This window comes from Genypterus blacodes, unplaced genomic scaffold (assembly GCF_046128005.1).
Source record: "Genypterus blacodes isolate CSIRO-AG114 ecotype Tasmania unplaced genomic scaffold, CSIRO-AGI_Gbla_v1 ptg000291l_1, whole genome shotgun sequence".
NCBI lineage: Eukaryota > Metazoa > Chordata > Actinopteri > Ophidiiformes > Ophidiidae > Genypterus > Genypterus blacodes.
Window position 1 is genome coordinate 227331 of NW_027467082.1, and position 24154 is coordinate 251484.

Below are 24154 nucleotides of genomic sequence, written 5' to 3' on the forward strand. Positions count from 1 at the left end.
GAGACACACTTTCTGCACCAACATCTGACTGTGACTCTGAGTGAGCTCGTCTTGTGGTGACTATCTACAGTGAAGACAGCTTATTACTATCGTTGTTGTTGTTTGTATCATTAATAATCATGCTAACAATAATCTAAGGCGTGGGTAACAGAAGTTATGTGGATGAATGTGAAGTTTAAGCTGTGTGGGGTGGCCAGGGACCTTTGAGAAAGAACCATGACCATAATGTCAGATTGAATCCTAAACTTGACTGTTTTTGCTTTGTCATTTACCAGGTCATGTTTTGTCCATTCTGTGGGGTGAACCTTCCATCCGTCTTGGTATATTGTGGCTCATGCTGTAGAAATGTCAGGTTCCTAAGGAGTCTTCAAGATGAAGGTACATTTCTTTCTGACAGTTAATGAGGTTCTTAAACATGATGGATTGCTATTTTTTTTTTTCAGAGAATATACTGTCTGTTAGTCATGCATATATGACTTCATATGGTGAAATCCATAACAGAGGCATGTGGAATACAATAAATTTGAAGACATGAAAAATTAAGAAAGTGTCTTAGTCCAGTAGGCTACTGATCCCTGTAAAAAAAATCCTATGCAACAATTTTGAATGTTTTGCACTGTGCTACTTTTATATAAAGATATTTTCAATTAATTAACTTTAACGAGTGCATTGAATAGCTTGATTCCTCAATAACTCTAATCACTAACTACCATGTCACCCACACATGATAATCTAAATAATCTCATTTATTCACCTCTCTGTAAAAATTGAAAATGTTCATTATGCAGTTCATCATTTAGCCTCTAATATAGTGTCCTCTGTCCTAGCCCTCAGGTCCTGAAGCTAGTACTCCTCCTGGAGTCACCTTATTTATTATTTATGTTGTTATTAATTACGTAAAAACTGAAATAATGTGGTGCTCTAAAATGTGTGTACTTGAATGCACTTGAAAATATTTTGTAACATTTTGATTATAAAATTTAAGATTCACAATAAAGTTTTCCCTCATGTGCAGTGCTTTCTCTAATATTTGATACTTAGTTTAACCTAAGATCATTGCTTGTCTTTGGGTCTCTGCATCCTTGTCCTGTAAGAAACTCTGGAGATAATTGGAATGACCATGAAGGTAAAACTTAACAGGAAACTTAAATGATGTGTTGCTCAGTGTGAACACTTTCCTGTACTTGCTCCTAGCAATTGTGGTTTCCCAGCATCTGCCCAAACCCTGAACCACATCACCAGCATCATGCCAGTGCCAGCAACTCCTGCTGGGGATGAGCATGAAACTCTCTTTGGAGAACTGCAACGACAGAGTGGTGTAAGAGCTCCTTTGCAGTGGGAATCAGCTGTAGAGAACTACATGACCCTGAAAAACATGGCTGGTCTGTAAAAATTTTAGGGACATATTTGTGTTGTGACAACACCAAAACAAACTTCTTTTTATGTGTCGTATTTGCTGCTGCTGTATATTGCTGTTGTCATTTTCCTCTCTATCCTGTCATTTGGCAGAGGCTTTTGTCCAAAGCAACGTACAAACATCTGTAATAAAGTTGTCTATGCCTGAAAAAATCTTTAAAAAAAAAAAGAACAGTCTGTAGTTTTTTTTATTTTTTATTTATAGAAACAAGCTGAAGCTGCAAGCACATTCCTGATATCAAATACAATAAAAATGTGCGGTGTTGACAACAGTCTATTTGCAATACAAAAAAAAAAAAAAAAAAATGGAATGTTTAATATAATGTACACAAACATGGATCTCTAGGTCAGAGTGTGACACATTATTTTAAGTAGTTTAAGCCTTGATTGTGTGACAATATTTTCAGACAAGGCTAAGTGTGAATGATAGACTATGTTTCGGAGCTACAATTACCAGAGCTGCTGAGTCAGTGCTTGACTCTCCATCTGCAGGTTCCCATATCTGGAAGTAAAAAACAATATATCAGTGAGCACTTCAAATTTGATTGACAGAACTAGAGCTGAACAAATTTGAACATAAATATTGAAGTTTGTAAAATATGTGTAGGCCAGGACACTGCAACATTTACCGCAATTTAAAATGCTATTTTGGCACGTTTCATCAGAAACACATGGCTTCTATGTAAAATCTAGAAACATTTTCATTTTCAGACAGCACTTACAATAATCAATGTAAGACACAACAAATGTGGCACTCACCAATGTATCAGTTGCACTGAATTCTGCAGAGCTTGGACTCATGATGATCACCTCTGAATCCGACAAATTAGTTTCGGAGGCTGCTGATGTCCACAAAAAGGACAAGACATTATGATTTGCAAAAAAAACAAAAAAACAAGTATCATTAGGTTGCTTTGGACTTAAATTGCATTGCAATTACATTTTAGTCGTAAGTTCAATACCTCAATCTGACATTATGGTCACGGTATTTTCACAAAAGTCCCTGGCCACCTCACACAGCTTAAACTTCACATTCATCCAAATAACTTGTTACCAACGCCTTAGATTATTGTTAGCATGACTATTAATGATACAAGCAACAACAACAACGATAGTAATAAGCTGTAGCCGTCAGTTGTTTCCACTCTCGTTAGTGGTCTCCCCGTGTTAGCCGAAGCTAACAATACACCGGCATTCTCCAGTTCAACTTCAAACCTGGGGTTACCTGGCCTAACCAAATAACATTAAAAAGTACACGTAGCGACATTAAACACCATCATGTTCACTTACTTTCTAGTTCGTTTTCCTATTCGTAGTTTCTTCTCGTCGTCGTCGCCGTCTTCTTCTCCTCACACAGGTGCGTCGGCGTCGTCTTCTACTCACACAGGTGCATCGGCAAAAACAGTCCCCGGTAACCCACTTCCGTTGTGGCTCTTTTATTTGCATCACATTTTTTATTTTTGCACCGATTTTTTTATTTTTGCTCACCAGCTTTTTTATTTTTGCAGCGCTTCTTTTAGTTGCAGCGGTGGCGGTTCTCGGCCACCGTAATAATGAAATTAAATGTATTAAGTAAATGTTAGGTTAAGTGATTAAAATATATTAAACACATATGATTAAATGTAACAAATGATGAAAAAAAAAAAAAAATCCTTCACTTTACACGCTAACACATGGCCTCACATAATTAAGTTGCAAAATCTTAAATTCCCTCAGATCATTATTATTGTTTTCAAATGTGGTCATGAAAATATTTCAGAATCCAAAATTATTTTAAATGTATATTAAAAACATAGTGAAAATGTTTTGTGGAGTTTTGATTTATGTATCGTTTTTTTGTTTACCCTCCACAGCTGTTTTAATCCCGACCACAGCAGTTTGTGTTCAATGTTAAAAATGTTGGCGGACGCTTCTATAAACACATTATATGGGACATAATGTTCTACTGCAAAAACCCTCCATTCCCTCAGCCTGTAGCAACATCTAGAGGTGAGGATGAGGCAGTGCCCGGGCTGTCATTTCCCATCTGTGCAAAGCAGTGGGCAAATACTGAAATATTAAAACATTCAACCAAAAGCTTTTGTGAGTAAGTGTTGGGGTGTTTAGCCAATATGCCTGCACCCGAATACACCACTGCAATTACATCATCTTCACTTTATATCTTTTAGTCAATTATCAATTTAATTATCTTTCAATCAATTAGCACTTAAGATGAGTGTTAATACATCACCGACTGTTTGTTCTAACATAATCCTGAAAAAGCCGTCTCATGAATCCTCCCTTTTATTAAAATGCTTAAATATGCACTTTTGTTTGTATCTGTATGTCAGGGAAGTCGGTGGTCGGTGCTATTATATAAAAAGATTTTAAAAAGAAATTTGGAGATGTCTATGACTATTAGTGCCTTATATAACAAAGAGCGTGCACCACTGACTGAATACTTAACCAAATTGATTATGTGGTGATTTAATTCCTACTCGTGCGTTTGGCTCCTCATGCAACGCAGGCAAGTCAGCTTAAATTGTGAGCATTGCGTGTCGGTTTGAGAAGAATCTTCTTAAATAGCAGATCCTTTAATATCATCTGAGCATAGACGCTTATATAATAGTACAAATAAAGTATGTCCTCATATGGAAATATGTTACAATGAATGATAACTAACATGCAGGGATTGATGACCTGAAACAACTGAAACTACAAAGCCAGTTCATTCATTAAAGGAAATCTAATATGTCATCAAACCACAGCTGCCAAACAATGTTGATAGAGTATAATTAAGGAAATGGCTCCTTGCTATATTACATAATGGCATGTGATCCACAATCCATCTCATGCTAGACCTACTATCAATTCTCCCGCTGTCTCATTTCCCATCTGCTGTAACCCAGCCAAAACTCTTCAACAAGCATCCGACAAAAAGACAAGGAGAGGACATGAGAGGAAGACAAGACGGAAACAACACAGAGACATTTTTTGCGTATGCTCCTTTTTTCCTTCTATCAAACACTGAAATCCAAGGAAGGAGGTGAGGAATGGCAACGTTCAGGATCAACCATCTTCTGTAGTGTACATGGATCCTACTGCAGCTAAATTGAATTTGATAATAATTTAGAATGACAGTAATGTTTGACTGTAACACTGTTTATTAAACCTGATCTCTCTTTTCTACACCAAAGCTGATAATCCATATGAGACTTCATCCATCCTCTCTGGCAAACACAGATCAGGACTGACCAGGCTTTTACACACAGACACATATATGCTCTTTCCCCCTCCCTCTCTCTCTCTCTCTCTCTCTCTCTCTCTCACACACACACAGACACAAGCAAACAGACATTTGGACTGTAACATATAGATGACCCAAACGTGCCATAATGAGTGCCAGGCAGCCGTGCATCTTTCTTAAAGGAGGAAAGAAGAGATACGTAAGTCACCATACTATGTGTTTTTGTAAGAGATAGATGTCATTGTCAGATTATCTATTATCTACCTAAAAAACAGGAAGATGGAAGTACATCAAATATGACATTAAATACATCAACATCTCCTCCTCTGTGGTTTGTAATGGTTTGGCCCCGTCAAGGTTGTTTGTTTGATTGTTTGATGTGTGAAGTGTAACATGGCACATGGATGTAATCTGTCTATTAGTTGGCATATACCGTATCAGATAAGGTTATTAAAGATGATGCCAACGTGAACAAAAATGTAAATAGAGACATTTTAAATGACTCTAACTCAACATCACTTTGTTTTTCTTTTGTATAGTCAAGAACTCTTATGTCTGATGAAATAGACGGTAAGAATATTTCACATTACTTTTCAAAATTCCACGAGTTCCCTGAGTTTCCTCACACGTTTTCCTTCTCACTTTGTTCCGTGTCCTGTCTGCTGTGTGTAGAGTTACGTGAAGCTTTTGTAGAGTTTGATAAGGACAAGGATGGTTTTATAAGCTGTAAAGACTTGGGAAACCTAATGAGGACGATGGGATACATGCCGACTGAAATGGAACTGATTGAACTGAGCCAGAACATCAACATGAACTGTGAGTCCTGTCTTATATTTGGAATAGAATCAGCAAAGAGAATTAATACTTTTTTTTTAATCTGCTATCCTGCTAAAAACAGACTGTATATCTGGTTCAACACTATGTAGACAAATAAAAGATGAATAAAATACTTAACGATATAGTTCTAGATTTCTGCTTAGAGGTTAATTCTGTAAATTAAAACTTGAGGTAATGTGTTTCTGTTAGGCAATAATTCAGAGGGAGGTCATGTTCACTTAGATTCTTATTGAATTCTTAAATATTTAATGCTTTTTTCTCTTGTTTTGTACATTTTTTTGCAAGGGATGCTGCAAGAAATACATTATTTATTATTACATGTGACTACTAAATAGTTAAAGCTGCATTGGGGACATTTTCATGGTGTCAACAGGGCCTAATAACTAACAAATATATGCTCACAACACACTTATTGGAGTAAGTTGTTTCTGCCATTTGTCGATCTTATTCTGCAATGTTCCGATTTTGTTTTGCTGCATTGTTCTCTGATTTGTGACTTCTATGGTGACTTGTGCAATAACATTCCAATGTCTTATTACAGTGGGAGGGCGGGTGGACTTTGATGATTTTGTTGAACTTATGACCCCCAAACTTCTGGCTGAAACAGCAGGGATGATTGGGTTAAAGGAACTTAAAGATGCCTTTAAAGAGGTGAGTCTCTCTCTCATTCATGCAGGTACATTGTCTAAATGAAGCCAACGTCCAACAACGCAAATACAATGGTGAGTTTTTCCTTTCTTATTAATAATTTACACAGTGTTGGTCTCTTCTCCCCTCCGAATTCAGTTTGACATAGATGGAGACGGTGCCATCACGTCTGGAGAGCTGAGACACGCCATGAAAAGATTATTAGGTGAACATGCCAGCAAACATGAAATTGAGGCAGTGGTTAGAGAAGCTGACAACAACGGGGACGGGACAGTCGACTTTGAAGGTGAGAGACAGAATTAGACACCGGGGACAAAAATAGAGGTTCAGGCTGGTTGCACATAGTTCATATACTTCTCTGTTGTCTTTGCAGAGTTTGTGAAAATGATGTCACGGGAATGAGGACGACGCCAAGAAGACGGGCATTTATCTTCTATTTTGTGCTGATGATACTTTTGATTGATCATTTTACATGTTTGGTTTAGTAGTTATTGCTTCTCTGTCCAAAATATTAACACCAAGTGGGAGAACGTAGCAGATTCTCCAGTGTTTCTTTTAAGGACAGTCAGGTGCTATACTGTAGTTGATATATTTCCCTAGGAGATATGAGCACTGGATTCTGGACACGTCGCCTTGGAAGAAGCCAGTGGGCCGTATTCTTTGTTTCCTGAAACCACTTTGTGCTCCTGAAGATCATCATCATCTGACAGGACACAGTGGAGTTCAGCAATCAGCTCTCAAATTCAATGATTGACCCATGGCCTTGACTGTGCCTTCCACCGTGACTGCAGCATTGACAAAAGAACATCTGTCCTTCCTGTACGCATACTTAATTCATCAACTTTAATCCACTAAACTTTCAGTAACTGATGTATTTGATTTTAGCGTTGCGTTAAATGGTTCTCTGCCACATTGAACGATCACTGAAACCTGGAGCTCCTTGAAGTGTTTGTTCTGTCTATTTATGAATTTGACAAAAAGCCAAACGGCAATAGAATCAAATGTAGAATGGAGTATAAACGTTGTGAAATTACATAAATGTGCATATAGACAGTCTGGGGGAATAATCTGTCTCTGTGTGGATTAGTGGGGTCTCTGTAATCCGCACCATGAGCCTCACATGAACAGATGGCAGACAAATCACAGCTGCATTGGAAAAGATGTATTTACAAGGAGCTAAATGATCCCAAATCTGTAGTCCAGTGTATTTTGGTGTTTAAATCATTACATGTGCGTCTAATGTGTTCTTACTGATGCATGTATCCTAGATTTTCACCTTTTTAATCTTCTTTTCACCACAAGTTACAAGCGCACATGTAAATACTATTTTCTGAATGAATTAACATTGACAATGAATTAACCGCTGATTATTAACTGAGTTTGGTTTTCCTGCCTGTATGGAGTTTGATATAGTGAGTATTTAACTGAATGAATGAAATCCTCCTTTTGAGATATTGTTCACAGCTATAATTATCTGTTCTAATGTAGAAATGTGTAGAAATAATAAACTAATAAAGCCAGACGGCCATCAGATCTGTTAGTTTAGTAATCATGCAGGAATGACCCCTGAATACTAATGTTGAGATCCATATGTTTCCTCATAGTTTTATTGTCTTGAGATACACAATACAACTGGTGCTGCACCAACACTATACATGCAAGTGTGTGTGTCTCCTTTTGAAATTCTCCCTCTTTTCTTACAATATATATATTTTTTTCTGTTTTTAAAAAAAATCAACAACTTTCAATTGTTCATCACAGTGTTTCAGTCAAACCCCTCTTGATTAAAAGTAATAAAAATGTGCAGTCATATTGAGCATGCTGGTTTATTTGTTGCTTCAAAGTGAGACACAGCTGATAAAAACCCTGATGTGGACATGCTGTTCATAAGAACCAAGAAAGAGATCAACTATGTGTCAACACAAATGCAAAGATATAGGATAACAGGTAACAATCACAGTATATTAAAGTGAAAATATATTAAAATTTGGAAAGAAATATATATAGGGAATTTAGAAGTATATGACTTTCATATTGTCACAGTTTTACAGTTTGACCACAAATCATTACATTTCATAAACAGAGCATCTAAGGCTGATCTGAAGAGTTTGAGTTTAAATGAACACATGCACCAACTCAAAACAAAGTTCAATAATCATGGCAAATATGTTTCACATGCAAAGAGCATTCATTAGTATAATATATGATGACACATGGCTAAGTTTTACATTGAAACAACACCTCTGCTCGTGTTTCATTGTGCTTTAAAGTGATGAGGGGTCATATTTGTCTCTGAGTCGCTATTAGGTCAAATGAGCCAATGTCTCTAATTTCCCAACATAATACTTTATAATACATGTGGCACTTCCAGGTGGGAACAGCAGATCTGACACCAATTGAAAGATTAATGGCTTGCGTAATTCTTAGGTTTGATTCACACAGTGATTCATTGGCTGGAATGATGTTTAAATTGACATGTATGACAAACAGCAAGCAGGGCTAAGATAAGGCATCCCTGCATGTGTGTGTGTGTGTGCGTGCGTGCGTGTGTGTGTGTGTGTGTGTGTGTGTGTGTGTGTGTGTGTGTGTTGATAGTGTCAGGAGCAGATTCAGAGGTCTGGGCTGAACATGAAGTCCAGAGCTTGTCTCTCAGCTGCAGCCACGTTTGGATGCCAGAGATCCACACTCAGAATGACGCGTGGTCCTTCATCTGGTGGCCCTTTAAAAAGACAAAGTGGTATTGTAGAAACTCTATTGTTTATAGGTTCTTAGCATTTTTGCAGTACTGTGTTTATAGAGGTCGTTGTCAGGGAGCAGAGGCAGCTGGTCACTGAAGACATATTTGTATAAACAACCGGCGCTTTTCACTAACGAGAAATGTCCAAGATCAGAACTAACGGGAAATGTCGAAATGTCCCTTAGCACACACCCCTACACACACTTGGTATTAAAGTCTGCGTTTGCTCTTAGGAAGTCTTAGTGTGTGCATGTGCAACACTCCTGTATGATTGAATAAAAGAAGAAGCCTCTCAGCTCTGTCTCAGTTAATGGATCCGTAGAAACTTTGGCGTCGCTGAACAGGATAGAGGAGATCAACCTGCTGGACTGCCGCTGAGGTGCGTCTCCCCACACAGAGACGGCCATCAAAGGTGAGCAAAGTGGCTTTTCTTAATTAGCATCGTATTCTGTGTGAGGAAGAATACGATGTGAGGTCGCCCGGTTGGTCAATCCAGTAGATTTAAACTTCACTTGTGTGTATGTGTGTTTCTGTGTGTGTGTGTGGTTGAGTGAGATTTATCTCAAGAATTGGCCGTTGACCTTTTAGAGCTCAAGAGCCCTGGACGAGCGACGAAGAGACTTTTCTACTCAAAACAGATCCATGAGCCCTCTGTGGCTCACTAAGAGGAAAGGAGCAGATTAGTTGGCGCATAGGAAGACCCCGGAAATAGGGGGTCTACTGTGTAAAAGGTTGGTTTCAACAGCTTTGGTAGTAAGAACACGGCTCAGTTCCTGTCTGACTGATCCTCAGGAAGTGGACCCAGAAAGTGTTCATGTACGCACTCATAACAGAGGAGCTACTGCATGTCAGTCACTCACCCTTGTGAGAGACAGTGTGGAGGAAGGAGTCATCCACCAGGAGGCAGTGTCCCTCTGACCAGCACTGAGGTTCTCCCCCCACCACCAGCTCACAATTAGGAGGAGTCTGCAGACCTACAAAAGGGATAATCGCTTTTTTTTTCCAACTACAAACTACTGTGCTTTCACTGAAATAAGAAGAGCTTACACTGCAGCCCCTGCGTGCACGAAATGGAAAACAGCTCAGCTTACCACCAGAGGGATCACTGAGCAGACGGGGAATTATACAAAATACGGCATTATGCAAGGTTTTCCCTCTTTTGGATTAGGAAAGTTTGACAGAAAACTAATGAGAGAACAGCAGAATAATATAACATGACATGAACACATACACACAATCCAACACAAAGTAGAATTTCTGATCACTATTGATGCTCGCACATGACAACAGAATGAATTGAGTATATTGATAGTGTTAAACTGGTGGATTAAAAGAAGTAATTAACACACATTTGGCGTGTTTACTGTGAGAATAGCTGCTTCATGCAAATCCACATATAGATCCATCCATGCCTAGTGTGTTTGCTTCTACTACTACTACTACTACTACTTTAACTCACCTAGGTGGCAGCGCAGCCGTGTGTTAGTGGGTCCATAAGAGCTCCCCAGTGTGGCTCCAGGCCCCAACAGCCAAAACCCAGCAGACCCCAAGGAGTTACTGCTTATAAAGGTACGGAGAGAGAGGAGCGTTCGGTAGGTGCAGGGGCAGGAGCGACAGTTTCCTGCCACACTGACCCCTGCACTGTACAAGGGAAACACCGCCTGGCCCTGAAAAACAGGAAGTGCGGGAGGATAAGAAGTCCAATTAAATATGAGATGATGTGATTTGACCTATAGGACTTTCTCATATAGGTCTGATACATCCTGTTATTACCTTTGGTCCCATACAGGTCCAACCTAACTTTGAGTCAATGCCCCTCAGGTAAACAGCCTGGAATTCAGCCAGGATCACACGGTAGTTTGCCTCCAACACCTCGATGTCGTGTCGATGTGCGTCGCGTGAGAAGAACGGAACGCTCGGGACGTCTGGGAGGAAGAAGAGATGAGGCTTCTGGATGGCAGAGAGATCATTCAATTTGACCTGAGAGGGAAGATTATATAGAAATCAATCATTCATATCTGTTACAATACAGTAAAGGCAGTCCAGGCCACAGATTCCTCGACTTCATTCACTTATTATTCATATATTTACTTTTCATTTCTTCATCGTACTTTATTTATTTATTCAGATTTAGATTTAGATTTAGATTTAGATTCAGATTCAGATTCCGATTTACATTCAGATTCAGATTCAGATTCAGATTTGCATTCAGATTCAGATTCAGATTCAGATTCAGATTCAGATTCAGATTTAGATTCAGATTCAGCTTTAGCTTCAGATTTAGATTCAGATTCGTCATTCCCATCTTGTCCCTGACCTTTCCTCTCCTTGCCCGTGCCTACCTGCTCCCTGAGGCCCTTGTGAATGCGGCCCATGCCCACCCAGCTGTAGCGCTTGGCATACTCTTGCAGTGCTGCGTACAGTTTCTTGGCTTCTGCAGATGCCTGAGCCGGGAACAAGGCATGACTCAGCACTGGAGAGAGGTAGCCCCGTCCCTGCTCCTCATCCTCCTCTGTATCCATGGCGATAAAGGGAGTCATTTGATCGCCGCTTGATAGTTTGGATCGCGCGCTGCACTTAGTTCCCAGACAGCTGCCTCCCCGGGACAAAATGGCCCTCCTGGAACTCGACTTGAGCTTCCCGGCGTGCGTGTGGCCGGGGATGGGAAGGTCAGAGCCCATCCGATAACAGTGCCACAGGAACAGAAGCAGGAGAGTCCACAGGAGACCGCTTAGCGAATGGACACCCAGCTCCACGTATGAAGGCAGTGGCAGGGGGTTCATTGACCAGTCCATCCTTTAGACACGAAAGAGGAAATAGAAAGACATTGTGAAAGAGCGGCATTGCGTGAATATGTGTATCATTTCATTTATGAAACTAACTCATGATGGTCATTACAGCAAGCATCCTTCAGATATCCCTAAGCATTCCTAAGTGTATAGACTTAATGATATTTTCCTCAAACAGGATTATGAAGCCAAGTAAGTGAAGGAGACGACTATGATGTCCTATTAATTAATATAATGCTCATTTTAACCCCCTCTCTGGGCCGTAGGGGGTTAATACTGTATATATAGCTGAATGCACTTGGCAGAGGTCAGGACAGGTCACCAGTCCATGTTTTGGGGCACAGAGATGATCCAGCATGTTAAGCCCCAAATGTATAAGTCTGATGTCAAATATCCCCACGTTTCATTTTCATTTCTGTCTGTCAGCTCAGTTTAGGACAGTTTCTCCCTTTTTTGTTTGTTTTGATTTGTCACTGTGAACTACAAGGCAAACAGAACAACCTTTGTTATTTGCAGCTATACCTATATACTTATTTCTTGTGTATTGCATAGCCATAAAGACTCTATCGTGTAATGTTAAGTACAGAGCTGCACATAGACACATGGAGAGAGATAGACAGGAGGGTTTATTTGCGGTTTTATTGTTACTTTATAGTCACAGGTAGCACTTGGTGGCGGTGCGTGCGTGCATGCGTGTGCGCGCCCCCGTGGGTCTCGGGTGGGAGGGCTCCTCTCTCCTCACAGCCTTTATTCCCACGGATCAGCTTGGTGTTTGCTGCAGTTACATGCACAGTGATGACACAGCCTGATGGAAGCAGCTATAGGCGACACCACTAAGCTGATCCACACACCATCACACCAGCGGACTTAATTCTTGTGTCTCACACGTCCGGGTGTGAGCTTTCATCCTGTTCTGTTGTTATGGGTGTTGTTGTTGTTGTTGTTTTTTGCTGCGCATCAGCCCCCGCAGCTTCTTTCCCCTGTCTCGTTTTTTAAATGTCCGCGTTCCACGTTAGCGCAAACCATCTTACTGGAAAACACTGCGCACACACACACACACACACACACACACACACACAAAGGTTCGCCATGCAGCAACATGCGGGTGTTTTAACGAGCAAACAAGTTATTCAGACGCAAACGCAGCGCTGCATGTGACGCCTCTTTACCTTGATGTACCGTGTGTGCTCCTCCAGCGCTCACAGACCGAGAAGTGCTAGGGAGGAAAGAAGGAGCCCTTCGCCGGTGCAGTGACAGCATACGGCCACTAGGGTGCAGCAGAAGCTCCAACACAAATGCCCTCACATCATAGCCGAATGCGTCAACACACGGTGGAGAGCAGGTAGGGGGGAATCTCAGCAGCGGCACCGACACGGCTGAGGACCCGGGCCCGCAGCAACAGGACACGGTCAAGAGAGAAGAACACACACCGGGCGCTAACTTTGGAAAGACAATGGTATGCATTCCGTCGCGTTATAACCTTCCCGAGATTGCTGTCGCTCTCCCAGTCATGATGAATGATGCTACAGAAGAGAGAGAGAGGGGGGGGGGGGAGAAACAAAAAAATGGTCATCCGCACAAACAGGGCCGGGGACGCTGCCACTTATGGCCCCTTTCATTCTGTCACACACACCTCTGTGGCGTTTTCACCGAGGAAACGCCTCGATTTAAAACGCTGGAGGTGTCTGTGAACGCATCCACACGGGCTCGGTAATGTTAATAATCGAGCTTTCTGTAGATGTTGTGCGGCGTTCAGGGTTCGCTCCTGTGGTGAATTTTGGAATAGCGCATTTTCGGGCATGTTGCAGATTTTTAGGGGGAGAACATGCAGAGGGAAAGCTTGAATATGTAACCGTCAATGGCGATGTTTAACGTTTACGGGTCCCGCTCTTTCTAAACCTGCATATGAGTGCTCTATTGCCATTCAGCGTCTAGGTCGTATGCATTGAATGCCCCCCCCCCCCCCCATATTGGTGGAGCAGAGATTTTACAGTCTCACATTCGATGATCCACGAAGTCATTGTGGCCTGTGTGATGTAAACATATACCCGGGACTTGAATTGTGCTAGAATCTCTCCTATAATGTTGAAGAAATAGCGTGATTCATACTGTACTGTTACACTTAAACTGCACTCGACATGGGTTATTCTGAGCCTTCCATGTGTCAACTCTATCATCATAAACGATGTCAGGAGTGAATAATGAGATAATTCCTCTGTGGAGGTGATAATAGAATCTGCTCACTTCCCTCTTGCCTCTCAGGTCTCATCTGAAGTCATGGGGTTCTCGCGTTTTGCTGTGATGCTGTCTGTCACCATGATCCAACTAGTTTCAGGTAACTGTATAAGCATGTGTGAAAGGAATAATGATTTACTGTGTTTGTTTGTCGTCGCCTCCTGATTAGGGTTTGTTTTGAAGTTGTTTTGTAAATCTTTCATTATTTCAGGGATGAGCTTCATGACTCCTGAGCCTGATACTACACCCACATCCACCCCTGACTCTTACCCCCTGGGTGACCTGATCCATGCCGCCCTGCAGAGTAAGGAATACTTAGGACGCGCGTCTGCAGACACAGGTTCATTAAGACTCGTTGGTCTTTATGGCTTAGTGTGGATGGATGATTAGAAATGACTCTACAAATTGAACCTTTTTCAACGTTTGGCTCTGCAGGTACCACTACCAACCCTACACAGGCTGTTCCCGGGCTTGGCCAGACGGAATCCACAGGTACAGTCATGTCACCGGGGCTGCTCACCACAGTGTTGAGCTCATCCTCCGCCGCTGGCCAGACCGGATCGAGGAATAGGATGTCCTCGCTGCCTGTAGAGGAGGAGACAACCACCACTCTGATCACAACAACCACCATCACCACCATGCACATGCCAGGTACAGTACCTGGCCGCGCGCCTCCACCCGATTTGCTTTGAGTTTTGCTTGTTTATCCCACCTGATGTGGCTCCGATACGGCCATGTGGAAATGCTTCGGACGTGTCGTTCAGAATCCCACCTGTGGTTCTGAAGTGGCTCAGCTTTTGGTGAATAGAGCAGTGGACATCCATCATGGAATCTTTCTCTCTGCCTCACTTTGACGACGAAAAGGTAACTATTTCAGAATTTCTTCAGGAAAGCAAAATCACTGTTAAGTAATCCATAGTTTCAGTTGTTTGTAGCTAGTGAGTTAACATAGTGACATTTAGATTTTCTGTGTACCGCTAAGGTCAAATATGTTTAGTATAACCTTATATAGAAGTAGATAATGGAAGCTGTTTAGATCTAAATGTATACTTTACTGTCCTGTGAGGGACATTTGTCTCTGGATGTACTTATACGTGGCACTTACATATGTTTTACACTAATGTTAAGCGTGTAAACAGTCAAATATTCACCTGGTTGTGTTTGAACATACCACATGACATGTTTCTTGTTATTACAGGATTCAGGCTTTAAACCTTCTGGGACGCTCGACAGCTCCAACATTAACACACAATCCAGGAAAATGAAATGTAGGTATTATTCAAATCAAAATGAATTTACCTCCACGTAAAATGGCTGAAGAGAAGTACAGGTGCTTGATGTACTCAGTTTCACTCTCTTCCCATACCAACAAACAAAACACAACAATTCACCATCCAGAACTACTGAGTGATGAATTTTCTTGTGTCATTTGTTTATTACCTCGTACGCAAAACATGAATCAACGTGTGTAAAACCTGAGCCTGCAGCTGACTGAGTGGATTTTCCAACCCGTATTTTGATATTTATGACGCCCTTTCCTGGCACAGGTGTCAGTCTGTCTGTGTGACTCTGATTAGACCTGCTGGGATTCATTTGTTACATTCTGTGCAGACAGAAACAGAAATGATGTCATAGCTCCATCATTATCAAATCTGATGTAGGCGTATTTGTTTTGTATTATTTGGAATGCGTTGATGAGGGTTGAAAATATTGGCAGTGATCATTTATTGTTTATCATTTATTTAACTCCCAACTTCAGTCGGCTGCTATCTGTTACTGTATTCTCCTGTTCTGAATAAAGAAACATATGTCCAACAAAGTGTCTTTTGTCTTATTATTATTAATTTTTTACTAATTAGAACAAACAAAAAACAACAACAAACATTAAAATAACCATTACACATCATAACACAACACAAAGTACTGACAAGAGTGTGTTTAACTATGAGCAAACCCCTGTTGTCATTGTCCTAATATCATCATTTTTATTCATCAAATTAGTACAATGTCATGATTAGCAGGATAATAAAGCAGTGACGCAGCAGTATGTATAGTATATGTAGTATGTGGTATATATACTATATATACAGAAGGCTTAATGAAGGATGATTGTGTTTGTGTGTGAGGGTCAGGAGGTAAAGGAGAAGTGGAGGAGCTCACTGGTGACCGCTGTGATGAAACCACGGGAGCAGTAATTGAGTTCACCACAAAAAAAATGGTAACACTCAACCAATAACAATATCAAGATTTCACCATGACAACCCCAATTTGAAACACTTCTTCAGGCGCATTAGTAGGTAAACAAGGTTAACAAGAGTTGAGGTCAAATATACGCCCACGTCCAGTATGGATTCATCACAGCTCCGTTACAGCGTCAAACTGCTCCACAGCCTCATTGTGATTGCATCTCCCTCTAATCCAATCATGAGGAAAGGGCGGGGGGGGGGGGGGCACATTTGCATTTTTATTACTGTCATTTCAGGAGACTTGACTCAATATAAATATATGACTGCCTTAGTGCCCCTCTATGACCTCGTCCTTAATGATGGACTGAACTCCCAACAAAACATTTGTGTAAAGACAAAGACACGCAGGCGGTTTGAGAACTTATCTATTTCCTTTAATCAGCATGTATCATTTTGATGAGACATAATGAAATCCAGGGAGAATACGTTGACAGCTGCCGCGATGCTTTTGAGCACCAACTTGTAGCAGAGTGGGAATGATTTCTCCTCACATTGACTCTCTTCCCGCTTTTCACAGTGCAATGCAACGCGACGCTGTCAGCCATGGAGGATGTTGTGGAGTCACCAGATCCCGTGTCATCATCTTCTTTCTCGCCCCTGGAATGCACCTACAGCATCACAGTGTACGCAGGCTACGGCGTGGAGATCCAGGTGCTGTGCTGTATTTGTTTCCAAACTCACATCTCTCCACTTTCAGTCTTTCATGGTGCTTTGGAAGCCACGCAACTCCATTCCACTGCACCTTTCACTCCCTAAGAGGAGCACAGACTTAGTACAAAGTTCAATATCGCTAAAGTTTATTTCATAAATAAGTCATAGAATGCATTATTATGAACAATTGTGTCCTTGTTAGATTCTCATTGGGGCTGATGAAGTAAATCAGTAACTTTTATGTGATTTAATGCTGTAACTGTGTTATTCTAATGTCTTTGTTGTTACTTGTGTAATTCCTTTCAAGATTCAGCAATGATTGAAATGATCTTCTCTGTAGGTGAGGAAGGTTAATCTGTCCAAGGAGGAGTCCCTGGCCATCATGGGGTATGGAGATGTGGGACTTGAACAACTAGCCAACGAGACCCTGATGAAAGTGGGTCAGGTGATTCGCAGTCCAACCAATCAGGTGTACATTCACTATCGCAGCCAGCGGCAGAGCAACCACGGCACGTTCAGCCTCCACTATCAAGGTGTGTATCGACAGTGCAGCTGCTAGGCAACATGGCAACATTGTCATCGATCGATCAGGGAAAATTGTGCTGTTATTGCCTTTTCAGACAAACTATTCATCTTTCATTCTACATCATAACGTCACTGTTCTCTTTCTGAACACACCCACAGCCTTTCTGCTGCCCTGCCCCTTCCCTCTGTCGCCTGAGGGGGGCGGAGTGACAGTGACGGACATCCATCCCGGAGGTCAGGCCCACTTCCATTGTGATCCAGGTTTCCAGGTGCGCGGTCACGAGGTGGCGACCTGCGTCAACGCAACACGTCCCCACTGGAGCACTGCTGAGCCGCGATGTGTCGGTCAGTTTGTGTTTGCTCTGTCAAAACCATGTTGTGTAATACTACAGCTACAATCACACGACATCAGCAGCGTGACTGGTGTGATGATCGATTGTTTCCTTTTCCGTAGCCGTGTCATGCGGGGGGTGGATTCGCAACGCAACGGTGGGCCGCATTCTGTCGCCTCCTCCGCCATCTGTCAGCAACCACAGTAATAACGGAAATAACCTGAGCTGCCATTGGTTAATAGAAGCCAAGGAGGGACACAGGCTCCACCTCTACTTTGAAAGGATCGCACTGGATGAAGATGACGATAAGTAAGTCACGAGTTTATGCATCGCAAAGTTTCTGACACAGGCACGCAGATATTTGAACTTATTTAGTCTGATTCTGCCTTTTCTGGTGGTTTGTGCGGGCGTCTACAGACTGTCTGTGCTTCATACTGACATCTCACCACTTTGCACCTGTTTGGGTAGAACAACTTACACAGATTCTCTCCATGGCCCAGCACTACCCACCACCCACCCCCACATACACAAACACACACACACACCAATCATACCGTCCCATCAGGCTCCTCTGTGGTCTGTCCCCTCTTAGGTTAGTCGTGCGCAGTGGGAACAGTTCTCTGTCTCCGCCGCTCTTCGACTCGGACCTGGACGACGTCCCTGAACGTGGTTTGCTGAGTGAGAGCTCCACGCTGTACTTGGAGCTCACCGCCGATTCCTCCGCCATCCCTCTGCTGCTGGCTCTGCGATACGAAGGTGAGCGGGAGAACTCCGCTCCTTTTTTTCCACATTCAGCAAAATAGGAGCTTCACCTTCCTCCTTTCTCTTCTCGTTTATGTGTCATATTTGAAACTTGGTGCAGCGTTCAACCTAAAATACAATAGATTCCATCTTTTAATTGGACAAATACAAAAACCACAACCAGAATTGTGAAACCTTGGGGCTGTTTTATCACAAAGAAGTGGTAAACATTGACAGGGGGACAATCTTCTAGAGAATAAAGGCTCTTCCCTCCCTGTAGTTTGTTGTTGTGTATACGTGCAGCATAATGAGGGATCTAAATGCCTCCAGCCTGCCCACACTCATCTGGGAGTTATATTTGGCTTTAGAGATGCCCACTGCTCAGGATTTGAGCGCTTTCATACCACATTGGCTTTTTTTTTTCCGCCAAAAGGGCTCTGAGGCGTCGGGCGTGCAGAGAAAAGCTGCATTGCTCTGCCTCCATTATTAAACCGGTACGTTAGGCGTAACATCAACAACTGCTGCAGTCCATTCGCTTCCCAGCAAAGTTTACACAAAATAAGAAATTCTCTTTTGGTGGTGGATCTCTGAAGTTTGCAGCAAAATCAGCACAGAAAGAATAAATCATGTATGTTAAGTGCGTCATGATGGTAGAAATTTCCACGACTGATGAGGAAATCCTTTCAACTCTGTTCTTCTAATAGCCTTTGATGATGAACACTGCTGGGAGCCTTACATGCCACATGGGAATTTCAGCAGCAGCGACCTCACGTATCAGCTGGGTACCACGGTTACCTTCACCTGCTCCCCGGGCTTCGTCATGGAGCAAGGCGCCGGGACGATCGAGTGCGTCGACCCCAGCAACCCCCACTGGAATGAGAGCGAGCCGGTGTGTAGAGGTGAGGCTGATTCTCAAAACAACAGCAAAACTAAGAAAAGGCCAGTTAGTCGCGTTTCACTTCTCTTCTCTATCACTATTAGACACTTTCTCCGTCAACATCTACCAATTCATATTTCATCATGCCACAGCGACAGTATGTGACACATTAAGATGAGGTCACACTGACCCTGTCGTACTGTGCACACTGAGCTGATGACTGAAGTGTGAGCTGAGGTGGTGAGAGCAGAGGTCAGTCACTTCACTTGCTCAGCCCGGAGAGAAGAAAGAGAAGAAAGACAATCCAGACTCGGAGGAGGTGACGACAGATTTCTCACCGTCTTCATGTTCTGATCTCTACCTGTCGAGTCACATTTGCCACCAAAACAAAGCGGGGTTCCCAGTGTTCCCATTGGCCTACTGACACACTTCCCCAGCTCTCCAGAGTGTATTACTGTGAGTCAAATAAAGAACAAGGCAAGGATGAAGTCACGTCAGTCATCCGTGAACACATTAGATAGCAGATAGGACAAATACAATTAAGTTAACTGCTATAATTGCCATTTTATTGTCCCACTGTAACATTTACAATCCACAAATATACAAAATTAACCATTATGTTTCCTTCATAACAGCTCAGTTAACTCTCCGGTCTCTCTTGTAACGTTTTAAATCCTCCTGCAGTTGAATTTCTCCCACCCATTCCCGCTTGTTAGTCCATAATCCCTCTTGTCCTTCCTACTCACTCTCCTCATTCTCTCCTTTCCCGTGGTGTGGAAGCTCTGTGCGGAGGGGAGCTGACCGAGACCTCGGCCACCATCCTCTCTCCCGATTGGCCCCAGAGTTACTCCAAGGGCCTGGACTGCGTGTGGCAAATCCACGGCAACGAGGAGAAACGCATTGAGCTGGATGTCCAGATGTGAGTGTTGACGTTGGTTTACTTGTGTTGAACACGTATCAATGCCGTTTGAGTCCATTGATTGAATGCTGCTGGTTCAAAACTTAAAGAATCGCTCATTTCCATTTATTAAGGCAGAACATTGAACTAGAAATGTGCTTATAGTGTAAAACTCTCTGTTTTAATGAAATCAACATTTATTTCACTGCCTACTGAACTGCAAATCATAAACCTATAAGTATATTAAATGAGCCAATTTACTTATTACACACTTTATTAGCTGACAAGTAATAAATAAAACTTAGTAATAAGTTTGATTGTGAAGTTTACTATTATTATTTATTATATTTGTCACCTTATTTACATGGCTTATTTCTCAACATTCCCAAAATTGGATCATGTCCTTTCCCATCTTAAAGCCTGAACATCCGTCACACCGATGTGCTGACTGTTTTCGATGGCCGCGATCTCATGTCTCATGTGATCGGCCAGTACCTGGGGTCCAGAGAGCGCTTCCAGGTCGTATCTGGGGGTTCAGAGGTCACCATTCAATTCCAAAGTGATCCAGATGATTCCAGTTTCATTCTCAGTCAGGGATTCCTCATTCATTATCGTGGTAAGCGTGCGTCTAACACACAATCAGACTCAGACTCATAACCAGTATGAAAATATGAATGTACTGTTTGTGAACATATAGCAAAGTATAAATAGATGTACAGTATATTTGAGTTATTGCACATCGTGGCATGTGAGGTGTATTTATCTTAAAAATGTAATTCCTTCAATAATTTTTCTCCATTACACACTCCCTGCGTGTTTTGCAGAGGTGGCGCCAAATGACACCTGCCCCACCCTCCCTCAAATTGAGTTCGGCTGGATCAGCTCGTCCCACTCGCCCCCGGTCAGAGGCAGCGTGCTGACCTATCAGTGTCAGCCCGGGTACGACATCAGTGGCTCCGACATCATCACGTGCCAGTGGGACCTTTCATGGAGCAGCAGCCCACCTACCTGTGTCAAAGGTCAGATATGATGTGTGAATGTACTGCTAATGTAAGGAAAATGCAAAATGGGACAGGATAACGTGCCTGTACATAACCATATTTGATGATGTAATAAGGAAGAACATAAATTAGTTGGGGTTATGAATTAGTTTATGGAGCATAAACATTTACAAATACTGTCTATTCAATTCATAATCAAAATAATCAGATCAAGTTTTCAGAATAATCTAATCCCGCATGTTCAGCCTTCTTCTGTTTATTGAGCTAGCTTCATGGCCTTATGCTAGCTGATGTTAAATGCTATCACGGGTCCCACTGTGTCCTCTGCAGTCCAGCAGTGTCCCGATCCAGGCGAGGTGGTGAACGGAGCGCGCTCAGTGCGGCCCGAGGCAGGCTTTGCAGTCGGAACGGTTGTCCGCTTCTCCTGTAACCAGGGTTACCAGCTGGAAGGACCCAGCCAAATCTCCTGTCACGGACGAGACACCGGCACACCCAAATGGAGTGACCGCAGTCCAAAGTGTTTCTGTAAGTCCAGGCCTCCCCCGTAAAGTGTCGTGCTTGTCTGTTCTGTTCATAACACCTACTGCAGTAGCTGGACTTGTCCTCTGTCTGTCTCTGTGTGTTCTCAACAGTAAAATATGACTCGTGCCCAAATCCTGGCGTCCCGGACAACGGCTACCAAACCTTGTACAAGCACAGCTACCAAGCAGGAGAAACTCTGCGTTTCTTCTGTTATGAGAGCTATGAACTCATTGGCGAGGTCATCATCAGCTGTGTTCCAGGTCATCCGTCACAGTGGAACAGCCCACCACCCTTTTGCAAAGGTAAAGGTTACACATAGTTATAGGAAACATTCACAGATCCTTGTCCCACGATTCAGACTAAACATTTCATATCCAAGTTCCAGCTGAAATGCTTTGCTTCTCCTGTATCCAGTGGGAGAGGACGGGTTTCTGTTAGGAATGACATCAGATGGGGAGGAAATTCAACTATTTAGCAATAATATAAAGTAAATGATATATTTCTCCCTTTCACTCAGTGGCATACGAGGAGCTTTTGGACGATCACAAATTAGAAGGTGACTCTTCTTCTTCTGTATTCTCTACGTACTAACTAGTCAAACACTTCCTCACCGTTCGTTTCTAATGCGTATGCAGATGCAGTACAGATCAGTCAAACTTCCACTATTTAAAAGTTAAAACAACAAAACACTTTTCATAGTCAAGACAACAAAGTGGTTCAGTACTCTATTTTACATACAATCATTAGTGATGTTTATCTATAACCTGAATTAAGAATATAAAAACTCTTCATTAATGTGATAACCTTTCATGTTTGAACTTTCAGTCTCCCAGTCCTTTGAGCCGTCTCATCAGATCCTGAGTGAGAACATTGCCTTGGCAATCATTCTGCCCATCATCCTGGTCATCCTCTTGATTGGAGGAATATACATGTACTATACAAAGTAAGTATAGTGAGGAGAGATCTATTAGCAATAATGATCATTCAAATGAAAAGGCAGGATAAACATAATTCCCACAGCATCTATAACAGTTAGAACCAGGCAGCACTTAAGATTACGTGCATTAGCCTCTGTATTCACATAATGCTCGGTATCTTACAACATTTATAACATTTGTTTTTATGAGAAACTATGTTGTCATATCAAACGTTTCTAACATGCCATTACTTGATATCGTAGCAACTGAGATTATGAAAAATAGTGAAATATTAGATGCAGAGCAAAGTTTCTATTATTGCTATGAGTCATTTTATTTGGCCTTTATACTGAACTGGGCGAGAAAATTTGGAATGGCACACTTCTTTTATTTAATTAGTCATTTTATTAGTTATTTTATCTGTTCAGGAGGTCATGGGTCACATCTGTTCTTTTCCCTCATCCTCAGCATATGCAGACTAGAATGGAAGCCTCTTTTCTGGAAGTCTCTCTCACACACACACTCCTACAGTCCCATTACAGTCGAGTCGGATTTCAACAATCCTCTTTATGAAGCGGGGGTGAGTGCAAAGCTACCAAGCAATGCTTGTCTGTTAAATGTGAGCTCCGCGATTGTCTCACTTTGACAAACTGAAAGAATATATATAAATGGATGTTTGAAATATCTCTTTATTGCAGTGTGTTCTGATTTTATTCTCACTTTCCTCACAGGATACTCGGGAATATGAAGTATCCATTTAAGGAAGAAAATGTCTTGTGGAGATTTGAAAACCACAATATTCAGTTCTTCCACAAAACATGTTCCTTGCTCTTGGATGGCCTCACTTCCCTTTTGTCATTTATTTCTCATTATAATAAGTTTCACCATCACTTTATCTCTGAATTTGTGGAAGTGTTTTATTTTGGATTTGTCAGTGCTGACATGATGGTCTGCAAATTATGGGTTCTCCTAAATGGTCCAACTCTCTGTATCATTGGGACTGGTGCCTTATGAAGGGTAAGGAATTATTAACAAAGAGGAAATTACAGTGTGGGAGGCAAAAGAACAGGAGAGGGAAATGGGTGAAGGGTTTGTTTCATAAATGACTGTAGTATGGAGCCAAATCATTAGAGAACGTGCCAATACTTTATTTGCAACAATCAACGGTATCAGTCATGAGCATATATGCTGAATGTTTTCATTTTTAATGTGGCTCATGTTACATATTGAAACATTTAAGGGTCAAAATTATTTTTTTTCAGCAACGATAAAACGTTTCAGATTGGCAAACATTTTCTCTCCCTTCTTCACTCTCTGTCTCTCTCTCTCTCTCTCTCTCTCTCTCTCTCTCTCTCTCTCTGTGTAATACACACATACACAAATTGAATGTAAATAGTTAACTTATATTGACAGAGACTTTTATATATATATATATATATATATATATATATATAAACACAGGAATATATATATATATATATATATATATATATAAGCCTCATAAATTCACTTATACCTACACGGTGCCGGGAGGTTATATATTTTCATTATATATA

The 24154-nt window shown here is 41.7% G+C and overlaps 3 protein-coding genes and 1 long non-coding RNA gene across 4 annotated transcripts; 2 read left to right on the forward strand and 2 right to left on the reverse strand.

Moving 5' to 3' along the window:
* Positions 1-1604: 1604 nt before the first annotated feature.
* On the reverse strand, positions 1605-2819 carry LOC142988046 (uncharacterized). The gene is made up of 3 exons (XR_012960557.1): positions 2707-2819; positions 2176-2258; positions 1605-1918 (listed from the first exon to the last, which is right to left on the reverse strand). It is a non-coding gene; the product is annotated as an uncharacterized LOC142988046 (long non-coding RNA).
* A 1971-nt stretch (positions 2820-4790) lies between these two features.
* Positions 4791-6529, forward strand: cabp5b (calcium binding protein 5b). Its single transcript, XM_076137009.1, has 6 exons — positions 4791-4841; positions 5182-5212; positions 5315-5458; positions 6021-6130; positions 6266-6413; positions 6501-6529. The coding sequence occupies exons 1-6, from the start codon at positions 4791-4793 to the stop codon at positions 6527-6529; spliced, it is 513 nt and encodes a 170-aa protein (XP_075993124.1).
* Positions 6530-8350: 1821 nt separating this feature from the next.
* On the reverse strand, positions 8351-11659 carry asphd1 (aspartate beta-hydroxylase domain containing 1). The gene is made up of 5 exons (XM_076137039.1): positions 11207-11659; positions 10638-10844; positions 10324-10531; positions 9725-9838; positions 8351-8846 (listed from the first exon to the last, which is right to left on the reverse strand). The coding sequence occupies exons 1-5, from the start codon at positions 11657-11659 to the stop codon at positions 8737-8739; spliced, it is 1092 nt and encodes a 363-aa protein (XP_075993154.1). The 3' UTR covers positions 8351-8736.
* A 2271-nt stretch (positions 11660-13930) lies between these two features.
* Positions 13931-23879, forward strand: sez6l2 (seizure related 6 homolog (mouse)-like 2). The gene is made up of 18 exons (XM_076137037.1): positions 13931-13988; positions 14100-14228; positions 14324-14539; positions 16652-16785; positions 17126-17318; positions 17470-17655; positions 17765-17951; positions 18235-18398; positions 19088-19282; positions 20041-20179; positions 20578-20774; positions 20983-21177; positions 21490-21684; positions 21792-21983; positions 22199-22237; positions 22507-22624; positions 23067-23178; positions 23330-23879. Exons 1-18 carry the CDS (start codon positions 13931-13933, stop codon positions 23357-23359), a joined length of 2679 nt encoding a protein of 892 aa, XP_075993152.1. The 3' UTR covers positions 23360-23879.
* Positions 23880-24154: the final 275 nt, after the last annotated feature.

What these genes read in the sequence shown, in the direction of transcription:
- cabp5b (XM_076137009.1), top strand. Translation starts at nt 4,791, where the DNA reads ATGAGTGCCAGGCAGCCGTGCATCTTTCTTAAAGGAGGAAAGAAGAGA. An exon ending in CCAGAACATCAACATGAACT is followed by an intron (nt 5,459 to 6,020) that starts GTGAGTCCTGTC and finishes GTCTTATTACAG; the next exon opens with TGGGAGGGCGGGTGGACTTT. An exon ending in TTAAAGATGCCTTTAAAGAG is followed by an intron (nt 6,131 to 6,265) that starts GTGAGTCTCTCT and finishes CTCCGAATTCAG; the next exon opens with TTTGACATAGATGGAGACGG.
- asphd1 (XM_076137039.1), bottom strand. Translation starts at nt 11,659, where the DNA reads ATGGACTGGTCAATGAACCCCCTGCCACTGCCTTCATACGTGGAGCTG. An exon ending in ACAAGGGCCTCAGGGAGCAG is followed by an intron (nt 10,845 to 11,206) that starts GTAGGCACGGGC and finishes CTTCCCTCTCAG; the next exon opens with GTCAAATTGAATGATCTCTC. An exon ending in GGACCTGTATGGGACCAAAG is followed by an intron (nt 10,532 to 10,637) that starts GTAATAACAGGA and finishes CCTGTTTTTCAG; the next exon opens with GGCCAGGCGGTGTTTCCCTT.
- sez6l2 (XM_076137037.1), top strand. Translation starts at nt 13,931, where the DNA reads ATGGGGTTCTCGCGTTTTGCTGTGATGCTGTCTGTCACCATGATCCAA. An exon ending in CATGATCCAACTAGTTTCAG is followed by an intron (nt 13,989 to 14,099) that starts GTAACTGTATAA and finishes TCATTATTTCAG; the next exon opens with GGATGAGCTTCATGACTCCT. An exon ending in GGACGATCACAAATTAGAAG is followed by an intron (nt 22,238 to 22,506) that starts GTGACTCTTCTT and finishes TTGAACTTTCAG; the next exon opens with TCTCCCAGTCCTTTGAGCCG.